Genomic DNA, 23457 nt, shown 5'->3' with positions numbered 1-23457 from the left:
CCCTAAAAATAGCCCAGTCTTTTGAGGGTTAAACATTGTGTGCAATCAAGTGTAGGATTCAGGTTTATGATGAATTGCTCAAGTTTGTGAAACAGCCTCCTGGGCCTGTTGCAGAAAGAGTTGCGATCAAATGCAGATCCCAAATATCAAACGCTTCTTGATTTTCAACCAATCACACGCGCGTATTAGGGACTCACAATGGACTTTTTGAGCTATAATCAAACGCAACTCTTTCTGCAACAGGCCCCTGGAAAGCTAGTGCACTTCAAATCTAAATCTTTTTATCCTTGATCTATTTGCGCAGGAACATGGAGAACTCCATCGCCAGTCAGAAAACACAAATCAAAGAGATGGAGGAGAATATCGAAGGGCTCACTACACAAATGCAGAAGGTAAGCATCAGTGAGCCAGTCTCGAAAATGAAAAGAAAGACTACTGATATGATTGTTAGATGAAAACATCAGTTATTCAATATTCGTCTAACATAGAAAAGAATAAATTTCTGGTGGGTGGTTCATAAAGCTGTTCATAAGTTAAAGGTCAAGTCCACCCCAGAAAATTGTTGATTTGAATCGATAGAGAAAAATCAAACAAACATAACGCTGCAAATTTCATCGAAATCGGATGTAAAATAAGAAAGTTATGACATTTTTAATTTTCGCTTATTTTTCACAAAACAGTTAAATGCACAAGTCAGCGATATGCAAATGAGAGAGTCGATGATGTCCACCACTCACTATTTCTTTTGTTTTTTATTGCTTGAATACTACAATATTTCATTTTATAGAGATTTGACAATAAGGACCAACTTAACCTAACCATAAACTGTTAAAATAATGTTAATTCCACATGTTTAGGGAGAAATAGAACTGTGTTGCACTTGACAAGGAGGAGAAAATTAGAATATTGCATATAATAAAATACAAAAGAAATAGTGAGTGGGTGACGTCATCAGTCTGCCAATTTGCATACCGACCAAGATGTGCATATAACTGTTATTGTGAAATTAAGCGAAACTTTAAAATGTCATAACTTTCTTATTTTACATCCGATTTCGATGAAATTTTCAGTGTTTTGCTTGTCGGATTTTTCTCTTTTTTTTTCAAATCAACTTTTTGTTGGGGTGGACTTGTCCTTTAAAAGTGAATTTACAAACAGCTGGCAATCCTTTCTTGTAAACATATTGCGCTCTGAATTTTCACTGGTGTTGGTTTAGAAAGGATTACCAGTCGCTCGTAACTTTAAAAAAATAGCTTTATGAAACACCCACCTGATTAGATATGTATGTATATTGGCATTCTCTTATATACACATATTTTAATTTTTCATAAGAATTGTGTACTTCAAGCTTGTCCCTACCCCTCGTGTTTCAATCCATAGCGAGAGTTTGACCCAAATTCACAAAGGTGGTTTTGATTCCATAGTTTGAAACCACGGTTTATGCCGAATTCAAGCACTGATTGTGTTCAAATCGGTGAATTCACAAGCCAGCTATCAGTTGCAGCGAACAGGCCAAATTTTTAACTTCGTTGTCCACATGGTGCGCAGGCGCAGTGCACAGTACTGAAATGTGACTGTGCTGTTTCAAAAATGAAAACCATATAATGCAAGATTTAAAAAAAAATGGTTCGAAATATGTGGGCACATTTCTCTCCCACCTCCTAGACCATAGTAAATAGCATATCCGGTCGAGCCACGTCTGCCAGCACTGAATAATCACATGCATGCATGCGCTAGAGTACTAGCACGCCCAACAGATGTCAACTTTTTACCGTGAGGCATTGCGATTTTTGGCCCGTCCGCTGCAACCGATAGATGGCGCACCGTATTGTGAATCCACTGAATTCAGTGCTTATGATAATGAATCTGTGCTTTTATCACAATGCGCTTAAGTTATGCCTAGTTACATCATTAATGAGCCCAATGTTTATGTCAATTAATTTACATTAACAGTGGACTCCTTAATACAGTAACCTTAGAAAGATAACTGCCCTTTGTCAAAAGTGCACATTAATTATTGGATGATTTCTCAGTATACGCACTGAATTGATGTAGTCAATGAATGAAATCTTCATAGACTATGCACTTCCACCATGGATTGAAAACCACCTTTGTATTCAGATGGAAATGACTAATGAGTTTATATAATGATAATAATAATAAACAGCAATAATAACAACAACCATTATATTTATTTAGCTCTTCATACTTTTTGTTGAACTGCTTCGCATTGTAATTAGTATTATCCCGTCATAGTATCCATCACTGATCTACTGATGGCTCAGTCGATAGAGCGGGCGTTTCGGATTCGGGTGACCCTGGTTCGATTTCCACTTGGTGTGCTAGTGCCCTTTGGTAAGGCATAAATCCTCATTATCAGGTCCCTCGGAGAGGACCTTAATCTGTTGGTCCTCTGGTCGCTTGCTTACAAGCATTCATGCTTTCTTAGCAATCAGGTAAAAAAATGAATTTAAAAAAAAATCACCATTTACCATTTTACCAAAAAGTGCTACCATCTGCAGTCCTTTGGGAGTATCTTCGCCAGGCGACCGTTTTTTATTTATCGATGCACACATGCCAATCACTCATATGGAGAGCCTATCATGAAAGTACTTTTGGACCATTAAATATTGATGAATTCCCCCCTTGATCCTACTTAATCTATTTATTCCATCAGGTAACGGAGCTGTTTGAATACACTCAGAAAGAACTTGAAGAGAGAACGGAAGAGCTGGAGATCACTACCAAGAATCTCGAAGAGACCACCGAAACACTTCACATAACAGAAAAGGTATGGAGAACTTTAATCATCATCATCATCATCATTATGATCGTTATCAATCGTCGTCATCACCAGCACCATCAATGTCCCCTTTACATCACTTTCATTATCAGCACTATCATTCTCATCGCAGCATCGTCATAATGATTTCATCATAATCACCACCACCATAATCACAGCACAATCGTACCATCACCATCAGTAAGAATCATCGTCATCATCTTCAACGTCAGCATCATCATCATTTTCACCATCACCATCATCATCATCATTACCACCACTAGCATTGTCATTATCTCCCACGTTATCTTCATAATCATCATCATCTTTGTCATCATCTTCTTCATCATCATCTTCATCATCATGTCGTCACCACCACTGGCATTGTCATCATTATCACCCACATTTATCATCGTCGTCACCATCATCTTCATCACTATCATCGTCATCATCATCATCGCCATCATCATCATGGTTGCTTTATTCTTTTTGTGCCTCGGTCTTCTTCTAGCGTTTCCTTCTTTTTTTACTCATTTTTTTCTTCTTCTAGCTCTATATATTTTCTTCTCTTTTCCCTGTTTCTCCTTTCAGTAAATTTAGTTGCAATACTTTTATAATTATAATTATAATTGTATTGACTTCACATAAAATATATATATATTTTTATCTTCTGAAGGATTTGAGGGATACAACACAGGATCGTGATGAACAGTGCCATCTAGTGTCCGAGCATGTAAAGACAGAGACGCAGCTCATGTCAGAGGCCACACAGGTACAAATAATTACTGATTTTGTCTTTATTGCAATTACGATCCTAATCCTTTGTGGTCAGGGATATGAACTGTGAAATAAAGGTTTATACCTGAGAAAGAGGGGAAGGGGGTGGCATGGATTCACTGCAGATTTATTTTTTTTTAATAAAGAAATGTAATTCTTCCTTTTCACCATTGTGTTGTGGTTCTTACTTGTGATAAACCAGTTAATCAAACTTTCTCAAGGCTGTTTTCATTTCTGTTTGTAAAGACAGGTAATCTTGCATAAAAATCAGCCTTACATAAGGTAAGTCAAATATTCAGCTAAGTTGAAGCATTTGTTAGACCAGATTATGCAAAACGTGTGTTGAATACTGCTTCTTAGTTGGATTTCTTACAAGACAAACCAATTTCTGTCGTCCCAATAGATTGACTTAGGTAGAGTTGCCTGTATTTTATCATTTTCCAAATAATATGTATCATTTACTGTGGTAATCATTGTTTTCTTACGAATGAAAATGATATAAATGATTGGCCCTCTTTCATGAGTCCCCTTTTCCCCTTTATCAGCTCTTATCTAGAGCTGATACCAACACTATCATTTTGCAAATTATTGTTTTCTGACCAATGATATTAATCAAATTTCCATGCGTGGCCTTCTTCCATGAATTTGTTTTATAATTTATCAGCTCTTATCTACGGCTGATAACAGTGTGAGTGATGTAGGAGGTCTTCATGCCAAGCTTGACAGAAAGAGAAAGGTGGAGGTACACAACAAATCTGCTCAGGAGGCGTTCGCAGATAACTTCCAGAGCTATACCTCCAATATCAAGGGCGCCCTCTCTCAGCTCCAGGAAGAACAACAGGGGAAGTGCCGTTCAATGCAGCAACAGTTCGGTAGGTGCTACATGATTCTATTGAATCCCTGAATATTATTTTTCTTCACACCTTTTATTTACATAATAAAAGTAAAAAAACGCAATAAAACACTACTTTCCACATTTACTCCTTTGCGTATTTGATATTGATAATTTCTCAATTTACTTATCAATTTATCCATACAGATATTTTCTTTAAATAATTCATCTCATATTCTGTTTTGGCTGTTGTATTTTGTGGGTGGAGGAGGATAAAATAAGCTGAAGTGAGGGAATCTGTATTTTGTAAATAAATGTACATAATTGATAGTACATATATATTTTTTTCAATCTCTTTAATTGAAAGTTCGTGTTTTGTGGAGAGCCTGAGTGTATTGTGCAGAGTTGCCAATTTGCAAGTTCTTTTCCTTATCAGGGCCCCGTCTTACAAAGAGTTGCAATTGATACGATCAATCGCAACTATGGATGGCCAGCAACGTCAACATGTATTATGCATGCTTGTTCAAAATATTTCCTAGCTATGATGTATATTCATGCATTCATTGTTTTCTTAAAGATGCACTGTGGTTCTCTTTGTTTACAAAGGACATTGTGCAAATTTCAAGTCGAAAAAATTATGACACTGATGGATTTCCATAGAGTTACAGTTGATTGGATCAATCGTAACTTTTTGTAAGACAGGCCCCAGATCTCTGAAGCTTAGCAGCTTCAATTCCCATGCTCTCCTTTTTACATTTGAATTAATAATAATAATAATAATATGCAACATTTATATAGCGCTGAATTAAGCGCTGCATACTATTATCCCGGCTTTAGCATGGCTATCCTGATCAGACACCCGAGCATTCAAGGAATTCCTTTCTACTGGTTACCCATATACTACACCTGGGTGGAGAGTGGAAAATGTAGATGAACGCCTTGCCAAAGGATGCAAGTGCTGCGGTGGGATTTGAACCCCGGACCTTTTAGTGGGGGTTTCATTGTGTAGTTGGTGCTGACTCTCATTTTTCAACCACAGGGTCATGGGTTCAAATCCCAGCCATGGCATGTTGTCTTCAGGACAAGAAAATTCCCTCATTGTGCCGCACTGGACCCAGGTGAGGTGAATGGGTACTCGGCAGGATTTATTAATTCCTTGAATGCACAGTACTGGAAATGGCAGCTCGTGCTAAAGCCGGGGTAATACACTGCAAAATTTCTGGTGTTGATTTAACACCAGCCCGGAATCTATATATGTCCACACCAGAGAAGGGTTAAACAACACCAGTTTCGTTTTGGTCTAACACCAGAAAGGTGTTTATACAACACCAATTAGTATTAAAACAGCATCGGTTTGATTCCAAACTGGTGTTGTTTCAATTCTTCTCTGGTATGTACATATATCGATTCCAAGCTGGTGTTAAATCAACACCGGAGATTTTGCAGTGTAGGAATAGTGTGCCTTAGAATATTGTTTAGATAGATGGTGCTTTATAAATGCTTATTGGTCCTTAGTAGAAACTGACTTTCTGTCAGCTTTGCTACATGACTTTCATCAAAATTCCCCTGACAATATTTGTGCCATTTTTCTGTCTCAAACAGACTTCATGATCAGCAAGCGTACGCAAGAAGCTGGGGATCTTCGAGCTGCCCTGTCTGACATGGTCACCTCGGTCAAAGGTCATTCAGTAGCCATGATGGAAGAGAGTGAGAGGAAGAAAGAGGAGTGGGAAACATGGTCCAACGATGCATGTGCCGAGCATTCAAAATTCAAGGTAAGCATTAACTCAAGAGTCTTCAGCGGCAGAGCTCAGGGGATTTGGTCAATGCTCGCTGGGTGACTGTTGATCCATGCAAAAGCCTATGTAGTATCCCTAGCAATTGAATTTTGAAACTCCTGTTGGAGTGCTTCCTAGAGGGTGGAGAAAGACTTAACATTGTGTGCTGGCATGCTAGGACCCAATTATCTTACGGTAAACGCAATATAAGTTGAAAATCAAGAGGATTTTAATTGTAATAAAGTTACAAGTAATTGCAGTTTTTCCTACAATAGACGAGGGAGGGGGGGGGGTGATGGCAAGATACTTGTATTCAATATCAAAGTTGACCACAAATGGATTTTACCTGTATTTTCCCCTAATATTCAATAATACTTTTCTTGTACTCTTTCCAGGAGGATATGATCAATGGTATGAATGATTTCCTGAACAACCGTTTCCTTGCTGCCATGGCTGTCTTTGAAGAAAAGGTGTCAGCTCTGACCGAGTCACTCAACGAATGTCGCAGAGACGTCAAGACACAGGTAAACTTATCTTAAGCAAGTCTCTATCTGTATCTGTTGAATCCCTGGGCCGCGTTGCATAAAAAGTTACTATTATGCTAACTTTGCCATCCAATGGTAACTACCATGGTAACGCTGATCAGCAGCCAATCAGAATCAAGGATTCCATGCAAGTTACCATTGGAATGCAAAGTTACCATAATGGTAACTTTTATGCAATGAGGCCCTGGTTCTCATCCTTAAGAAGATGTTGATGTCTAATAAGGGTGGTCGCAAAAACTCGATAGACTTAGTACATTTTGGAGTCAAGTCCCACCACTTTGCAATTGGCTGGAGGGACTATACTCTTTATTCCTTTCTTGACAGTATCCCACAGTTTAATTTTGAATGTTCCAGGGTTTTTGGAACAAATGACAAAGAAGAAGATTCCAAGCACGGATGGTTTTGAGGAAGAATCAATCATAGTAGATGTCAGTGTTGCATCTGATGTTGGAGAGTGAGACATTACGGTGTCCTTTTAGGACTTTCTTTGGTTGAGATATCGATTCAGGCATTAAACTTAGTGTATTTTCAAAATTTATGGTTTTAATTTAATCATAATTTATTTCTTGCACTGATAAGATGAAGCAATAACATACACCGTTGCGTTTTGAGCTTGCATCCAGCTGTGTATTGCTTGTAGGTAGACAAATGAAGCAGAAGTCAATACTTTTTCAACTGAATGCAATTTCAATCCTTGCTTCTGATTGGCTCAAAGCAGTTACTGACCAGTGCATGAAATGCTCACCTGTAAAAGTGGAAGAATATATATTTGAATTTTAACTGTTGATATTTTCCTTTTATTCGTCTTGCACATGTAGATCAACAGTCAGTCGGAGACTCTCCACGCATGCATCGAGAAACAGAAAGAGAAGGTCGGTCTCATGACGACGACCTTAGAAAAGTACTCTGGACTTCAGAAGGAACAGATTACACATCTATCCAGTCAACTTGATGAGCTCAAGGAGCGGGAACGGAAACGAAATCAAGTTAGTTTCTTCTTGTCGTTTGTCTTTATTTTGTTCTCCCTTTTTTCCTTTCTCCTCTCTTTTTCCTTGTTTCTCAGTGACTTGTGCATTAATTTCTATACCTGTTAGTGTTAGCACTGCTCTTATTATTTGTTGTCATTATACATTGCATGTGGCATGGATCTTGCATGGACATTGGGCATTCGCCCATTTCTTTGATTTTTAAAGTGCCCTCCTTCTATGAATAACTTTGTTTGCTTGTTGGATTTAAGGACTATTTAAGAAAAAAGGAAAAATGATTTTCGGGCCACCTCTCCTTTGAAAATCCTTGATCTTACCTTGTTTTTCAATATGTTGGTAATTAACCTTGATTTTGAAGGCTTACTCATGAAATGTTTTTTTCTGCTGTAATTACTTTCTTTTACCTTTAAATCTGTTTTTTTTTCTGCAGGATCTCATGAAGACGGTGCAAGGCCTGTTTGCTCATCGAGAAGAGGAATTTGCTTCAGACACTTTAAAGGTAATTATTCTAGTCAGTTTTTTCAAATGTACAAAAAGCTCGGCTCCGTCTTACAAAGAGTTACGATTGATCCGATCAACTTCAAGTATATGGAAATCCATCAGTGTCCTAAGTTTTTCTGTATGAAATTTGCACAATGTCCTTTTGAAAACAAAGAGAAAAATAGTGAATTGTCAAGAAAACAGTTAATGTTTGAATATACATATCTAGAAAATGTTTGAACAAATGTGTCTTTTAGATTTTGACGTTGCTGGCTTTCCATAGTTGTGGTTGATTGGGTTAATTGTAACTCTTTGTAAGACAGGGTCTAAGATTGTGATTTAAAGGTTATGATGGAAGAAATTATTCTGAGCTTTGAAAATTTACTTCCATGATATTACAAGAAGACATCAGTAAATGATTGCTCTTCAAATACCCTCATATTTATAATGCAACAGATAAATTTTGAAGCAGTCAGGCCTACTGCATCTTTAGTCCTATATATGCTCATCTGTGTGTAATGCACATTGCATTCAGCATATTTTGAATAATTTCTAATCACTTTTGGGGATTGTAAAATATGACGACAAACGCCAATTATAAGCATTATAAACAACCTTGCACTCTAACAGTTTCTTTATAAACAAAAAAAAAGAAAGATAAATGGATAGAAAAATCAAATTTTAGCGTTCAAATCACATATTGTTGGTGGTCATGCGTTACTATGATTGAAATGTTAAGCGGAGGTGTTTTCAAAGAAAACTCATGTTATTTTTCCTCCTTTTTTGCTATTTTGTAATATCTAGCTCCAAGACCAATTAGAAGAAGCTTCAACTAAAACAGAAAATGTAACGACAAATATACAAAGGTAAGCATTTTGATTGTAACATTATTTGCATTCTTTAACAAATGGTAAATTTGAAGAGAGCAATATATGAATTGAGAGATAAGACTGGGTCTGTCGCATAATAAAGCTTCCCTAAACGGGTAGAGGTGCTGTGGCTCAGTGGATAAGTTTCCGGACTTTGAACCACAAGGTCTGGGGTTCAAATCCTACTGCAGCACTCGCATCCTTTGGCAAGACGTTTATCTACATTTGCCACTCTTCACCCAGGTGTAGTAAATGGGTACCCGGTAGGGAGGAATTCTTTGTATGCTCGTGCACCCAATCAGGGTAGCCGTGCTAAAGTCGGGGTAATAGCATGCAGTGCTTAGAAACATTTGTGTTAAGCGATATATAGATGTTGCATATTATTATTACAATGAACTAAAACCCCATGGCCCGTATTCTGATAGCAGGTTCAACTTTAAACTCAGGTTTAAAGTTGTGGTTTAAGTATGGATAGCCAATTGTTACATAACTCACTAACAGTAGAGATATCATACTCCAGCTCATTTGGCTCTCATATCATTCATAATTGCCTAAGAAGTATAAATTGATGATTGTCTTCACCATCGATGAATGTCTTCACCATCGATGAATCAGGAGAGAGAACAGTAAATATAAGAAACATACATGTGCAACTTAATATAAATTTTGATACTTTTGGCTTCCCATACTTAAACCACAACTTTAAACCTGAGTTTAAGTTAAACCTGCTATCAGAATACAGGCCCATATGTACAATGTTAAATTCTGATTTGTCGATGGCCTTCAATCCTTCTTGTGTACTTCCTGTTTGGTCCCATTTAGTCTGATGTCCACTTATCTAACACAATAGGTGATTTTAAGTTCAGTGTTGACCTTTGGTGTTGGTGTTAGGTCAATTCATACACAAGTACTAGGATAACGCCAAACATAAAAGTGGTCCTTATAAGTTGCTCACTATGTGTTGAGCTGACAACATTGTGATCAGGATTATTTGTGTAAACTCAGAATAGGTTTTGGAGCTAGGAAATGCAGTCAAATTTGTGCTTCCATCACCAATGCCAACACCGACACCGGACTTGAAATCACCCAATTTAGTCTTATGGGTTTAGATTGACTGTTTATGAACCAAACTTTCATTTGACGAGTAAAGTTTTTTTGTTCTCTTTTTAAGTAGACAAAGTGGGAATGAGACTAAGTGACTAATTAGGCTAATAGTAGACCAAATTGATAGCAGAACAAATGGATTTAGCCCTTTTGGTATTAGACTATCTGAAAAGTAGTCCAACTTGTTGTAGACCATGTAAATACATATCATATACAAGTATGACTACTCGGGAGTACATGTTTGGTATTCAGTTATCATTAGCTGAAATACCACAGTAAGGCAATGTATTGTCCCTGATGAAAAAAACTGCTACCCTTTTTTCAGCTCAGGGAGTAAGACAGACTTAGATGTAAACTGGTGCAGTGGATGGGGAAAAACAGATTTATTCGTATGGACAAATTCTCTTTTTGGTTGGAAATTTTGGTTTTTTTTTGCCATAATGATTCCTGTATGCTCATACATTTTTACTATTTTGCTTTATCTGGTTGTGTCTGCAGTCAAGAGACGTCTGTCCAAGATTCGTTCGAGACCTCCATAACGCTGCACAGAGAATCGAGTCAGAGGCTTCTGTCAAGTGCTGACTGTCATTATGAGAAGGTGAGTGTGGAACCACTCATCAAAGAAGTTTTATTGCCTGTAGTGAAACATTATTGGTCCCTGGGTATATTGATTCTTGTCAGGTCATGGGGGAAGAGGGGGGGGGGGTTAGGTGGCATTTTGGCCCCCCTGAAGATCTCAGTCACGCATTGTGACAAAAGAGATGCAGTCTACATGGTCCATAGCTTAATTTCACTAAATCCATTTATTTAATGTTATCTGAATTAATTATGTTAATTTATTAATAAAATCATACTTTTTTCTCTAATTCATGTGTCAATTTGACAGCAGTGTACACTCGTTTTGCCAAAAAACTTATGAAAATTAAATCTAAATGGCAGAAAATTTCCAGTAAACTTTATTGTCTCGATACAAATCTAAAGGCTACAAAAAATCTATAGTATATTTAGTATTGAGTTATGCTGAAATGTCAGAATTTGTGCCCCAACTTTCTGGAAAGATCCAGTAACATATTGAGTTATATTCAGTGAGGCAAGCAATAGAAATTAATTGATATTGTAATTTAATGTTTATACAATAAGACGGCAATGCCATGTATGTACATCTAACCCTCTTTATGTCGGCCTTCCTGAAATACCGGAACTCCGCTTCAAAAAGTGTTATGCTCTCAACTTATTGCTTTTGTAATCCATAAAGCGAAGTAAAATTGGAGGAGAGTGTGGGTCGGATGTACAAAAAGTTAGATGTTTTTATGGAATTTCCCAGTATTTAGAGCAGGCTGTATCTTGAACCTCTGTTTTCAAAGAGTCCTTGACTTTGAAGTATTTTGACAAAATTGTGAATCATTTTCCCTTCAGACCATTTCACAATTTGAAGACATCAGGCAACACAACGCCATGTTGGAGGAATCAGTGACCTCACAAGTAAAATCACAGATGGACAGACAGACGTGTCACACGGAGCAAGTTTGTGAAAAGGTCAAAAGTCACATGGAAGAGGTCCTGCAGCATGTCAGCAAGCAGAGAGCTGATTCGGAGGTTAGTCTTTGATTTTGTTTTTGTTTGTTTTATCTATCATCTGTCGTGACAACCTGAATGTAATAGGTATATGTATTAAAGATAAACACCAATTGTGGTAACAATCTCAAAATGAGTTCAAACAGAATCCAATCAAATAACCACCCAAGTGTGTGTATGTATAAACGTAGAATTCCATAAAATATTGGGCATTTTTCAAGCAATATTAATACATTGTCCCACATGGGTTTTTGCGTAAGTTGTCATCAGAATTATCGGTTTTCAGCTAAGATTTCATGATTACACAAAGATGAGTTGATTTCTATGTACCAGATCTAGATCAATTATAATATGTCGGTAATTAAACTAGATTTCAAAAAAATTCTCATGAAATAGTTTGCTGCAATTACTCTCTTTCACATTTAACAGACCATTTCAAATAGCACAGGGGCCCGTTGCAGAAAGCTGGGGCCCGTTGCAGAAAGAGTTGCGTTTAAACGCAAGTCAAATAATCAATCGCAAGTAAAAAATGCACGCTGTTGATTGGTTGAAAATCAAGTTGCGCATGATTTTTAGAGTTGCGATTGATTACAACTCTTTCTGCAACGGGCCCCTGTGCTATTTGAAATGGTCTCGGTCATGAATTGTATTATTATTCATTTCAAACGAAAGGAGATAAGAGAGCTCAACGTTTAATGCCTTCAATGATCATTGCAGTATAAACAAATTATCAGTGGATTGAGCCTGTTAGAACAAACATAGTGTGAAATCAAACTAGTATTTTGGCATAATTGTTATCTTTTATATACTTTTGTCAAAATATATCAAATTGAAATAATAAGTCTTGGAAAGGAATTTGGTCACTCTTCACTTCTGTGGTTATCTATCTATAGATTTTGATAGGTTGAATAACATTTGGCTATGAAAGAACAACATTTTTGTACACGAATGTTACTCATTTTATTTAGAGGTCTGAGTATATGATTATCTGCGGTTGCTCCCTGTACTCAGACAGATCACATGTCGGGGGGGGGATGTTAAAGCTAAAAGGACAGTAGTTTCAGCAAACAATTATTTCATGAGAAAGTCTTTTAAATAAAGGTTAATTGTCAAAATATTATCATACGTCTTCTAGATCTGGTACATTAATGTAAACTTATCTTTGTAAAATCATGAATCTTTAATAGCTCAAAATCGACAATTCTGAAAAGCATATGTGGGACATTGTGTGAATATTGCTGTGAAAAATACCCATCATTTAATGGAATTCATTGTTTTGCTCATGTTTAGCAGTGACGCATTTTCTTCGAGAGCTATTTATAGATACAAAAACTCTTTGGTGGTAATTTCATTGGAATCTGTTCGAACTCATTTTGAGATCGTTACCACTACTGGTATTTATCTTTAAGAACCTTAGTAAGTCTTGCAATTAATGACAAATTTGCAATTCAGTGGATTCACTATACGGTGCGCTACCTATTGGTTGCAGCGGACAGGTCAAAATTTGCAATGCCTCATGGGAAAAAGTCAACCAGCTTGCATAGGTTTTTTACCAGGGTCAAGAAGGTGGGAGAGAATTGCCGCATATTTGTTTGAGAAATTTCGATTTTTTTTTTTCCAATGAATTCTTCTTCAGCTTTTGCTATATGGTTTTCATATTCGAAGCATCACAGTCACATTACAGTTCGCTAGTACTATGCGTGGTGTCAACCCCGAAGTTAAAAATTGGCCTGTCCACTGCAGCCGATAGATGGCGCACTGTATTGTGAATCTGCCGAATTGATCACTGGTTTTGTTTTTGTAACGGGAAGTAGAACATGATTTGCCATAAATAATATTAATCTTGTGGAGCCGTTGTGGTTTAGTGGTTACGACTCTCGTCTTTCAATGAGAGGGACGTGTGTTCGAATCTCTGCCACGGCGTTTTTTCCTTCAGCAAGAAATTTATCCTTATTGTGCTGCACTCAACCCAAGTGAGGTGAATGGGTACCCACTACCCGGCAGGATTAATTTACTTGAATGCATCAAGCGCCTTTAGCAGCTGGAGCTACAGCCAGGGTAATATATGGCGTGCCATTGAATAGGAAACTAGATAATCGGCACCTTATAAATGCCATATATTTATATATTATAATCATTATCTTTCAGTTTCAATTTCAAACTGCAATTGATTGATCAGTGTCTTGCAACACCCCCTTTAGTCATATATTTTGTTATTGAAAAACAGGCAATGACCAGTGAACACCGTGATTCCAGTGAGGCTCTAAGCACCACCGAGGAGAACCAGCTGGCCGAGATGACCACTACCGTCACCGGATGGACGGAGGATAGCCAGGCTCGGTCAGAGGAAGTGACCAGGTGGACGACGGAGACGGAGGAATCGGTGGACGATGAACTGAAGAGAGTCCAGGAGTTCTTGTCGAAGGATCTGAAGGAGGATGTTCCAACGGGTTAGTGTGCTTTCCATGTTCTTGCTTTGTCAGTCTTGTTTTAATAATTTTTGTCTCGCCTGAACAAAGTTCGGCCATGCATGAACAAAGTTCTGTAGAGACCTAGTAGTAACTTTTTCTGTTAATCTGTTGGTCTATTAAATTTTTTTTAAAGGTTTTGTTAAACTTCCTCCCATTAACAAATGTTAATTTGAAAGAGGGATTCTCTAGTATTTGGCTAGAATTCAATTGTTAATAAAAAGGAGTTTTCTGATACTCATTTTTTATACGCCCGTCCTACTGGACGTATTATGGTATCACGCTCGGTGTCTGTCTGTCCGTCCATCCATTAACTTTTCTTTGTAAACGCGATAACTTCAGTTTAACTTAACCTAGGCTCATATAATGCGGTGTGTATGATACTAGCATGGATCCCAGGAAGCTTATCGATTTTGAGGTCAAAGGTCAAGGGCACAGTGACATGTTTTCATCTTACCCTTTTGAAGTCTTTGTAAACCCGATAGCTTCAGTGTAACTTAACCTAGGTTCATATAATTTCTTGTGTATGATACTATGGATCCCAGGAAGCCTACTGAGTTTGAGGTCAAAAGGTCAAAGGTCAAGTCGCTACCTTCCACTTTTCTTGCTTGACCAATAACTCCATTTTCCACATTACAGGCAGGCGTATTATGTGCTCGCCCCAGAGACACTCTTGTTCAACAAGTAAATGTATGTTTTTTTTACATGTGCAGGTACGACACCACAGCGCAAGGCATTCACCTACCCCCGGGACCTGACGAGCACAGAACCCCATGATCTCATCTTAAACAGGTTCCGTCGAGATTGCGAGCTCAGCCAGGCAGCAGGAATGCCTCTGCCTGATGATAGCCTTGCTAGCGAGGTAAGCATGTTATGACAAGAAAATATCCATTGAATAGTAGTTACAATAGATCTTGCTCTTTCTGTCACAGGCACGATATGTGCTATATTCTGTTACTATGGCAACTGTAGAGTGCCCAACTCTGTCCTACAGTGTATATAGTTAAATGAAACCTGTTTTTTTTTTTTGGGGGGGGATAATATGTATAGGAGTACCATCTCTTTATAAAGACCACAATATTGGTTTCCTTGAAAAAAAAATTCCTATTGAAACATACAAGATAAACCTTCCTATAAAGATCAACAGGCATTATGAGGCATAGTGGCTTGTTGGTAGAGTGCCCTCCTCATAAGGTTGTGGGTTCAAGACCTGGATCTGATGCGTAAAAGTAGCTAATGATTATGGTGATTTTGCCATCCAATTTCCACAGAATCGTTTATTTTGAATGGCTAATGTGCATTGTTACCATGAATGTTGATGTTAGATGGCAAAGTTAATATTATAAATTTATAATAGCATTTATACCAAGGGGCCCTTAGATAATTTCTCAGACGTTTCATTTTCAACCCTTGTCCCAATATTTTATAATTGATGACAGTGTCCTGCCGATGTGTCTCTCCAGTCGACGAAAGAGGGCAAGACTGGCCAGTCGGAGAGCTTTATGAGCGATGTCAGTACTGACGCCAATGAGGGTTCCTTATCACGATCTCAATCACAACAATCACTCTCGTCCAAGGTAAATCCCATTCAAGGGGATGATATAACTGCTTTCTTTATTTCTAATCAGCAATTATAGCCAATATCAGAGAAACTTTTCAATCTGAATTTTATTTTGGACGAAAAAAACAAAACATCTGTGAGGTAGGCGAGGGGTGGGGGGGAAGGGTCTTACAAATGCCTTTGGCCACTTCCTAGATCCATGCCGTTCTGACATCTTAGGGTGCGTTTATCCGCCACTTTTTCACCCTAGAATCATGATCTGAATCATGATTCAAATCATGATTCTGCAGAATCACGATTGCGTTTAGTCGAAATTGAATATAATCATGATTAGAATCACAAACATGAAACACGAAAAAAGGGGCGTTTGGAAAGACGTTTCTGCAGAATCACGTACGAAAATGTTCGAATAAACGATATCGTGATTTGAATCATGATTATATGACCTCACTGTGTCGTCGGGCTACGGCTTTCGGTTTGACTCTTGCCAAGCTTATGCTCATTGTATGTACATGATTACTCTGCATGCATTTCTTGTCATGTTCAAGTTCTGTGTTGGTCTTCGCATCGTCCACTACTTTTCATTTTTTGGTCATGTCTTCAACTTCAAGTTCTAGTAAATTAATTAACTGGAGACAATGATGAGTATAGAGTGTCAATATTAAATTGGATCTACGCTGAAATTCACTTCCGAACACCATTTTGGATTAACTAACAAGATGAATAGAAGCATATGGACCCTATATGATAGAAGTAAACAAAATTAGGTTGAATTCTGGAAGCAAAAGATTTTTCGAGAGCCGAAACACGTGCGAAAAACTTCCTCTGTCAAACTGCGCACTAGTGATGCGCACTGGATTGGCCCGAATCTGAGGAGAAACAGCATTGGAATGACGGTCGTCTAAACGCTGATTCTGTGATATCGTGATTCATGTTTGTGTTTTGAATCATGATTCAAATCATGATTCAAATCATGATTCTGGCTTGAGGTCGCATAAACGCAGCCTTAGACTTAATTCTCAAAAGAAGTTAAAACTAGGAGGGGATATATATTCTGCTTCTAGCTTTGCAAGGGTTCTGAACTAAGTGCTAATAAATGCATGCATGCCATGTTCACAATTTTTATGGAATTGAATCATTGTTTCATCAGTGTGCACTCAAGCTTATTAAATCTACATGTCATATATGACTTTGGGCCTTAGATATTGAGACTGTTTGAATTTAATTGAAAATGCTACTCCTCTTTAAACCAACTTTTTATATAACTAGTAAATGACTTATGTAAAAAATTGAAGTAGTATTTAAAAAAAATACTATTGCAAGCTCAATTTATTTTGAAATGATCATATTTTTAGCTCACACCTTTACGTCTTCACAACGTTTGTTTTTCTGTTTCCTTTTCTACTTTACAGGGATTTGATGCTGACGACACCAAGGAAAACTTTGTGATGCCAAAATCAGTCACAACCGCCCGCGGCAAGAAACAGCCCCGAGATCGCAGCAAGAACCGCACTCCTAAGAACAAGTCGCGGTTGCCGCTTCGCTCGGCAAATTCTGTTAATTGATACACTACCCTCACGTGTAATCTCTTTGTGGATCGATTGTGTTGGGATCCAATGTCGGTCTTTGTATCTCGCAATTGAATTGTCTGTAGATCATTTCTTAAATGATTATGAGAGGAATTCCAAAATGAACTCTTTGATATCAATTTATTGGCCGAGGATAAAAGATCTAACTGATGTATATTTGGGGTTCGAGAGTTACAGTATAAAAATCATGTTCCCCAAAAATTAATTCCTTTGTCTTCTGCACTGTGACAACAACTATCAAAGATGAAGAAAAAGGAAATTGGGTGTTGTTTCATAAAACTAGAATCTATAACTAATATGTCCCCTACCAATAACATCGCACCATTATACTAGCTTGTAACAGTTTGTCATAGTGTGCAACTGATGACGGTTTTAGAGGAGACAGGACCTCTTTTACTTAGATGCTGAATAAGTACAGCCTTTTTTATTAGAGATGCGAGTTTAATTCTCCAAATTTACAGGAGGAACATTCTCATGAACGTAAACATATATTGAGCTCTTGTATGAGTAATGCACATAGATTTTTAAGTGCTTGTATATATATATATATATTCTAGTGGCTTGTCATTATATGTATAGAGTTGGTCATAGCCTATAGGTGTGCAATCCACACAATATCCATTACAATCTCATTTCAGCAATTATGAATCAAAAGGATAGTGTGATAAGAAGTGGCATAGAAACCCTTCAATCTGCAGGCAAAGGTCTATAAACGTAAAGTTTCGTAACTGATATCCGTATAACATGAAGAAAACTTCAACATTTGAATCAAACAAGCTTCTTTTATGTACATGTAGGTTACAGTTTGTCACTTTTTCTACTTGTTGTATATATGCACATGTTACATGTACATGTACCAATGGATTTGGAATTGGACAATTCAAATATAGATTGTACACTGATGTCAAATTTAGAACTCTCGCCAAGCATGAAAATGAAATACATGTATAGTGTAAGCTCAAAAGAGAGAATGTAAAAAAATGTATATAAAGATAACTGTCTGATTGGCAAATACTGAGAGATACACATTGTATTGTTGCGTCATCTTGCGTGTACATGTAAATAGGTTTGCAAGATATAAAGTGGGCCTTCATTTTGTACTAAATGTACTGTAATTTTGTACTTATTTTAAGTGGGAATCGTTCTCAGCATAGGTCAACTTATATCCATACTTTTTCCCTCGACAAAATATACTATCACTATGGTAAGAATTAGGAAGATTCAAAATAGCAAATTTTTAAGCTAACTTAACCCTAAAAGGACTGGGGGCATGATTAGGACACTTAAACTCATTGCTTGCTTTTAAGCAATATTTAATGCACTCCGAAGTTATGCTTAAATAATAATGTTATTAATGAAATAATTATCCAATGGCGTAAACCAGTAATGAATATTTTTTACACTTGAGACATCTGTATCTTACTAATATTTCTTTTTAACCAAGCATTTGTTGCATTTATTAATCTATGTACAACTTTATAAAGACACACTGATCTGAACAGATCTTAGTATAGGCTATAGTGTACTACCATTTAAGCTGCACGTATCTTATCCCACTCAGAAAGAAGCTTTATGGTACGTCTTTGAAGATTTGCTCGTTACCATATATATATTCATGTAAATAGAAAAGAGGTGAGGAAAAGTATGTACAAGATTATGCATATATTTGTTTTATCGTGCGATGTACTGTATGTGGTATTTATTTTGAATTGATGTTGTGGACAAATTTGGATTAATTAAAGCTTGTTCATACGTAACTATTAGCTGGTGTGTGTGGTTTCTTTAGTCATTGTTAGTGTTCCCCAAAATGGTTTGCAGTTTCTTTTTATCCTTAGAGCTCGCAATTACTTTTAAGAATATAAATAGAAAGAGAAGTATGTACTAAAATACTGAATAGAATGATACCATTTGCAGTGTAGTATGTGGTGGTGTTCCTAATGAAGAGCAAATTAAGAAATAACAAAATTACTGTTTAAATGTAAAAGACAGCAGTTCCAACAAACAATTATTTCATGAGAAAGTCTTTTCAATCAAGGTTAATCATCAAAATATAATCATACATCTAGATCTGGAACATGTAAACTTATCCTTGTAACATCAAGAAATATTAGCAAAAAATTGATAATTCTGATGATCACTAACAAAAAAGTATTAATATTGCTTCGAAAAATACCCATTATTTGATGGAATTCCGTGCTTATTTTGCTAATTTCTCAGCAATTTCGCATTTTCTTCCAGAGCAGTTTGGCACACATTTTCTATTCATACATAAAAACACTTTGGTGGTAATTTCATTGGATTCTGTTCGAACTCATTTTGAGATTGACAACTCTGCATTCAATTTCTTCTTGTATCGTAAAATTTGACTATTATTTCCATTATTTTTTCTTCAAAGTGTGAATGATAATGAATAGAAAATGAATGATTGATGCCAATTTGATAAACAAAATAAAATTATACCTTTGACCTTATAAAAGGTGAGTACAGTACCCAAGTCAATCTGAGCTTGCACGTGGGTAGACTACAATTTTGCTGGCACAAGATTATGTGAGAAGGAATGGAAGTTCCTGCATACTTGGTGCTCAGCCAATATACTGCACCATCAAATAGATTCACAGACATTTCTTTGTTGGATTTAGGCTACTTCAAAATTTGAATGTAGAGATAACTTTCCCCTTTTGAGCAGGTGAGGAGAATCAGAATACAAATATATTATATTCATATACTATGATACTTAAATATCAAATTCACCTCGTCATGGAAGGAAAGGAATAATTTTTTCATAATTTGTTATAATTTGTTCATGTGCTAGTTCTTCATTTTCAAACCACTGAAGTTCTAAAAATCTATTTAACTTACCCATATTTCTTTCATTGATAAAAGATTAGAGGAATACTTTTTTGGTACAAAACTCTGGTTCAATGAATATTCCACAGTTCTTATTGCATGGTCAAACCTACAAATTTGAAACATGGAAATTAAAATAAAGAAAGAAAAACTGATGATTCCCTGGTAATCCAATTAGAAATTTATCAAACTGAAAGTTTAAATTTTATGTCATATGCAAAGGTTACTTATGTAATTTTATGTTAATTTTATCCAGCCTCGAGTAGAGGTCGAGGGTAAATAAAACTATGGCAGGATGATAGGGGGATCTAGGGTAAACCGTCTCAAAGCCGGGCTGACAAGCCCAGCCACTCTTCCGACTTTAATCAATACAAACCTTGGTTTAACAACATAGCGCCATCACCGGAAGGTTGAAGAAATCCAAAATACATTCAGCTAAACTTCATCAATCAAATATATTCAAATGAAAGCCTACTCACTTCTCATTCACTGGTGCAGGGGCGAATTAAAGATTTTCCAAAAGATGGGGGGATTCTCGGTCAGGAATATCTTAACAAAGCAAAAAAACAAAACAAAAAAAACAACAACAGAAAAAACCAGTCTGCACTTGCGAATACACGACATTTTCTACTAACAAATGTTTGTATGGCTCTCAAAAGGGTGCCCCCACCTGGATCCACCAGTACACTGGGCACAGATTGGGGGGGGGGGGGGGTCATGGCTCATTGACCTCCCCAAAAAAAATTCGACTAAATAAAAAAAAAATAGAAAGGAAAGAAAAAGAAAGGAAAAATGAATAAATATAATTAGGGCCTACTGTTTTCTGAATACCATGTCAAAATCTATCACACGCGATTAGATTTGTACTTAGAAAATGTAAAAATATTTGCATCATCGTTTCGCTCGCTCGCAGCTTTATATAAATTTTGCCACACAATCCAATGTCCTGCCCTCTCATTTTGTTTGGCTCATTATGCCAATGTTCTCATTCATGTGAACACCCACAACTCAACCCCCCTCCCGCAGCCGACCACTGCAATAACTATTAAAAGGAAAGATTTGCAATGACGCTTTGGTGACGTCAGAGAATGTCTTCATACTTTAAAACGTCTGAGCTATATTGAGTGTGGTACCAAGGCGATCTTTATAAATACTTGAGCTTGTCTCTATTGATAGAACGTGTACAAAGTAAATCGAGATCTTAAAAATCCGCCTTTTTAATTTCCTGTCCACGATGTGACTTCATGTTGCTTTCGCCGAACCCTTCCAACACGACAACCATAATGCTTTCTGTATCATGTTAGTGGTCACGGTGAAAAACGGGACACAGCGAAGAATTCCCTTTTTCTATATACATGAATCACGGTGACATGAATAAGTAAAATGAAGATCCGAAAGTTTAAGTATTTATAATCACTCGGAATCTCACACCCCTATATCAGGGGTCGCGAAACCGGAGGGGGGGGGGGGGGGGGGCTATTTTCAGTATGTTTTATTTTAAAATTGATAATGGCCATGAACGTAAGATTTTTTGCGTGTTCAGCCGCTCATTTTCGGTACAGTCCACCCCGACTTAATAAAAAAAGAAAAAAAAATCGTTCAGCTTCCCTGGCCTTTTTCAACACCTGCCGCGGTGACTTCATTAGCCGTCCATGAGATTTAATGAAAAAAAATAATGTTTTTTTTTTGGTGTGTGTCTAAATCTGTTTCTTAAATGCAGCCTATCTAACTATGAATAACAAAATATCACGAAGGCATTCACCCTTTCCGTTTTTTTATCCACAATGAGAAATTAATTAATAGTTTTGAGAAAAAAAAATGTATCCGATATTCCGGATGATATTCCGGCAATTTTAAAGCCAAGTGCAGGTGTTGACAAGTTTGATACAGTATGATACAATCTTCGGATAAACTTTTATTCTGACTTTGCAATCATTCATCAACATTCATATTGTCACCTAAGTTGATAAACATATATAAAATTGTTGTTGAAATGGTTTATTAATAAAATTTCATCGCAGCAAAGTCTGAATTGCGATTTTTTAAGTACATAAGACACAAAATATATACAATATCAATAAACATAACAAAAATGACTTGTCGAAGTAGTAAAATAATCATTACATGGTGAAATTAAAAAAAAGAATAGAAAAAATCTATATACAGTATAAGGGATAACAGCAACCTTGAATATTTGCAACCACACTATAATTTAATGGGGATAAAGTATGTATGAGTAAAATCAGAAACAGTTGTTATAAACAAAGGATATTTTTCTTAAAAGTGTTTAAACTAATGTACATGTAAAACTACTGTGATGGAATAAGGAGAAAGATAGAGGAAAAAATGAGATAATGAAATAAGACAGATTAAGATATGGCGAAGAATGGCAAATCAGTAAATGACATATCTAATAATAATATACTAAGGACGCAGAAAAAGGAGCGAATTACAAGGGTATCCATGTAAATTAATCGGGTGTAGCTGGCTTAAACGGAAATAACAAAAGATACAAAACTAATGATAAATAATTTTCGGCTATACATGTATAACAAAGGAACTAGCGACCAAGATGGGGTTAAACACAGAGGCGTCGATCCTGGGGGGGGGGGGGGGGGGGCGATCGCCCCACCAATGAAAATATTGGGGGGCAAACATATCATTTTGCCCCCCCCCCCAATAATTCCGGATATACCAAAAAAAAAACAAGATTGTAATGTTCAGCAAGCGAGATTGAGGAGATACACAACTCGTTCTTTATTCACAATCGTGCTCAAAATGTCTGCTTTTCAGATTGGAATATAACATTTTTTAGCTCGCGCTTCGCGCTCGCATCATTTCTGTAGTAAAAACCCATACTTTTCATGATTGAATAGGTGAATGTAAATGTCCCATTTTCAGTTTTAAGCTTCAAAAGAACTCCTGCTTCTATTTGCAATAATCTTTTCTTGGATATATATCTTGTTCTTTATCAAAAACTTCCATTAAACTGTCAATTTTTTCAGATCGAAATATCAAAATTATCAGCTCGCGCTTCGCGCTCGCATCTATTCTTCTTTTAGATACCAATCTTAATCATTAGTACCAAAAATGCTTAGAATATCAAGCTTTCAGGTCAGAATATAAAGACATTTTAGCTCACTTTCGGCACTCGTACTATCTGTGTCGTGAGATATGTATCCTCATGAGTTACAAACGGCCCTAAACAGGCACGCTTTTCCTGTCAGTATGCTAAAAAAAATCAGCTCGCGCTTCGCGCTCGCA

At 36.8% G+C, this 23457-nt stretch overlaps 1 protein-coding gene across 1 annotated transcript in view; it reads left to right on the top strand.

Moving 5' to 3' along the window:
* LOC129272539 (kinesin-like protein KIF11-B) overlaps positions 1-19103 on the top strand; it is a 38569-nt gene extending 19466 nt beyond the window's left edge. Inside the window, exons 12-26 of the mRNA XM_064107728.1 lie at positions 305-392; positions 2678-2791; positions 3459-3554; positions 4224-4431; positions 5994-6166; positions 6565-6693; positions 7533-7700; positions 8131-8199; positions 8985-9046; positions 10652-10751; positions 11570-11749; positions 13956-14178; positions 14910-15058; positions 15636-15773; positions 17170-19103. Of these exons, the coding sequence (XP_063963798.1) occupies positions 305-392; positions 2678-2791; positions 3459-3554; positions 4224-4431; positions 5994-6166; positions 6565-6693; positions 7533-7700; positions 8131-8199; positions 8985-9046; positions 10652-10751; positions 11570-11749; positions 13956-14178; positions 14910-15058; positions 15636-15773; positions 17170-17322 (2050 nt within the window). The 3' untranslated portion in view covers positions 17323-19103. The remainder of the gene's footprint in view (positions 1-304; positions 393-2677; positions 2792-3458; positions 3555-4223; positions 4432-5993; positions 6167-6564; positions 6694-7532; positions 7701-8130; positions 8200-8984; positions 9047-10651; positions 10752-11569; positions 11750-13955; positions 14179-14909; positions 15059-15635; positions 15774-17169) is intronic.
* Positions 19104-23457: the final 4354 nt, after the last annotated feature.

The sequence above is a fragment of the Lytechinus pictus genome, chromosome 12, assembly GCF_037042905.1.
Source record: "Lytechinus pictus isolate F3 Inbred chromosome 12, Lp3.0, whole genome shotgun sequence".
Classification (NCBI taxonomy): Eukaryota; Metazoa; Echinodermata; class Echinoidea; order Temnopleuroida; family Toxopneustidae; genus Lytechinus; species Lytechinus pictus.
Note: the sequence above shows the minus strand (reverse complement) of the source record. Positions and strands in the feature narration are given on the sequence as shown.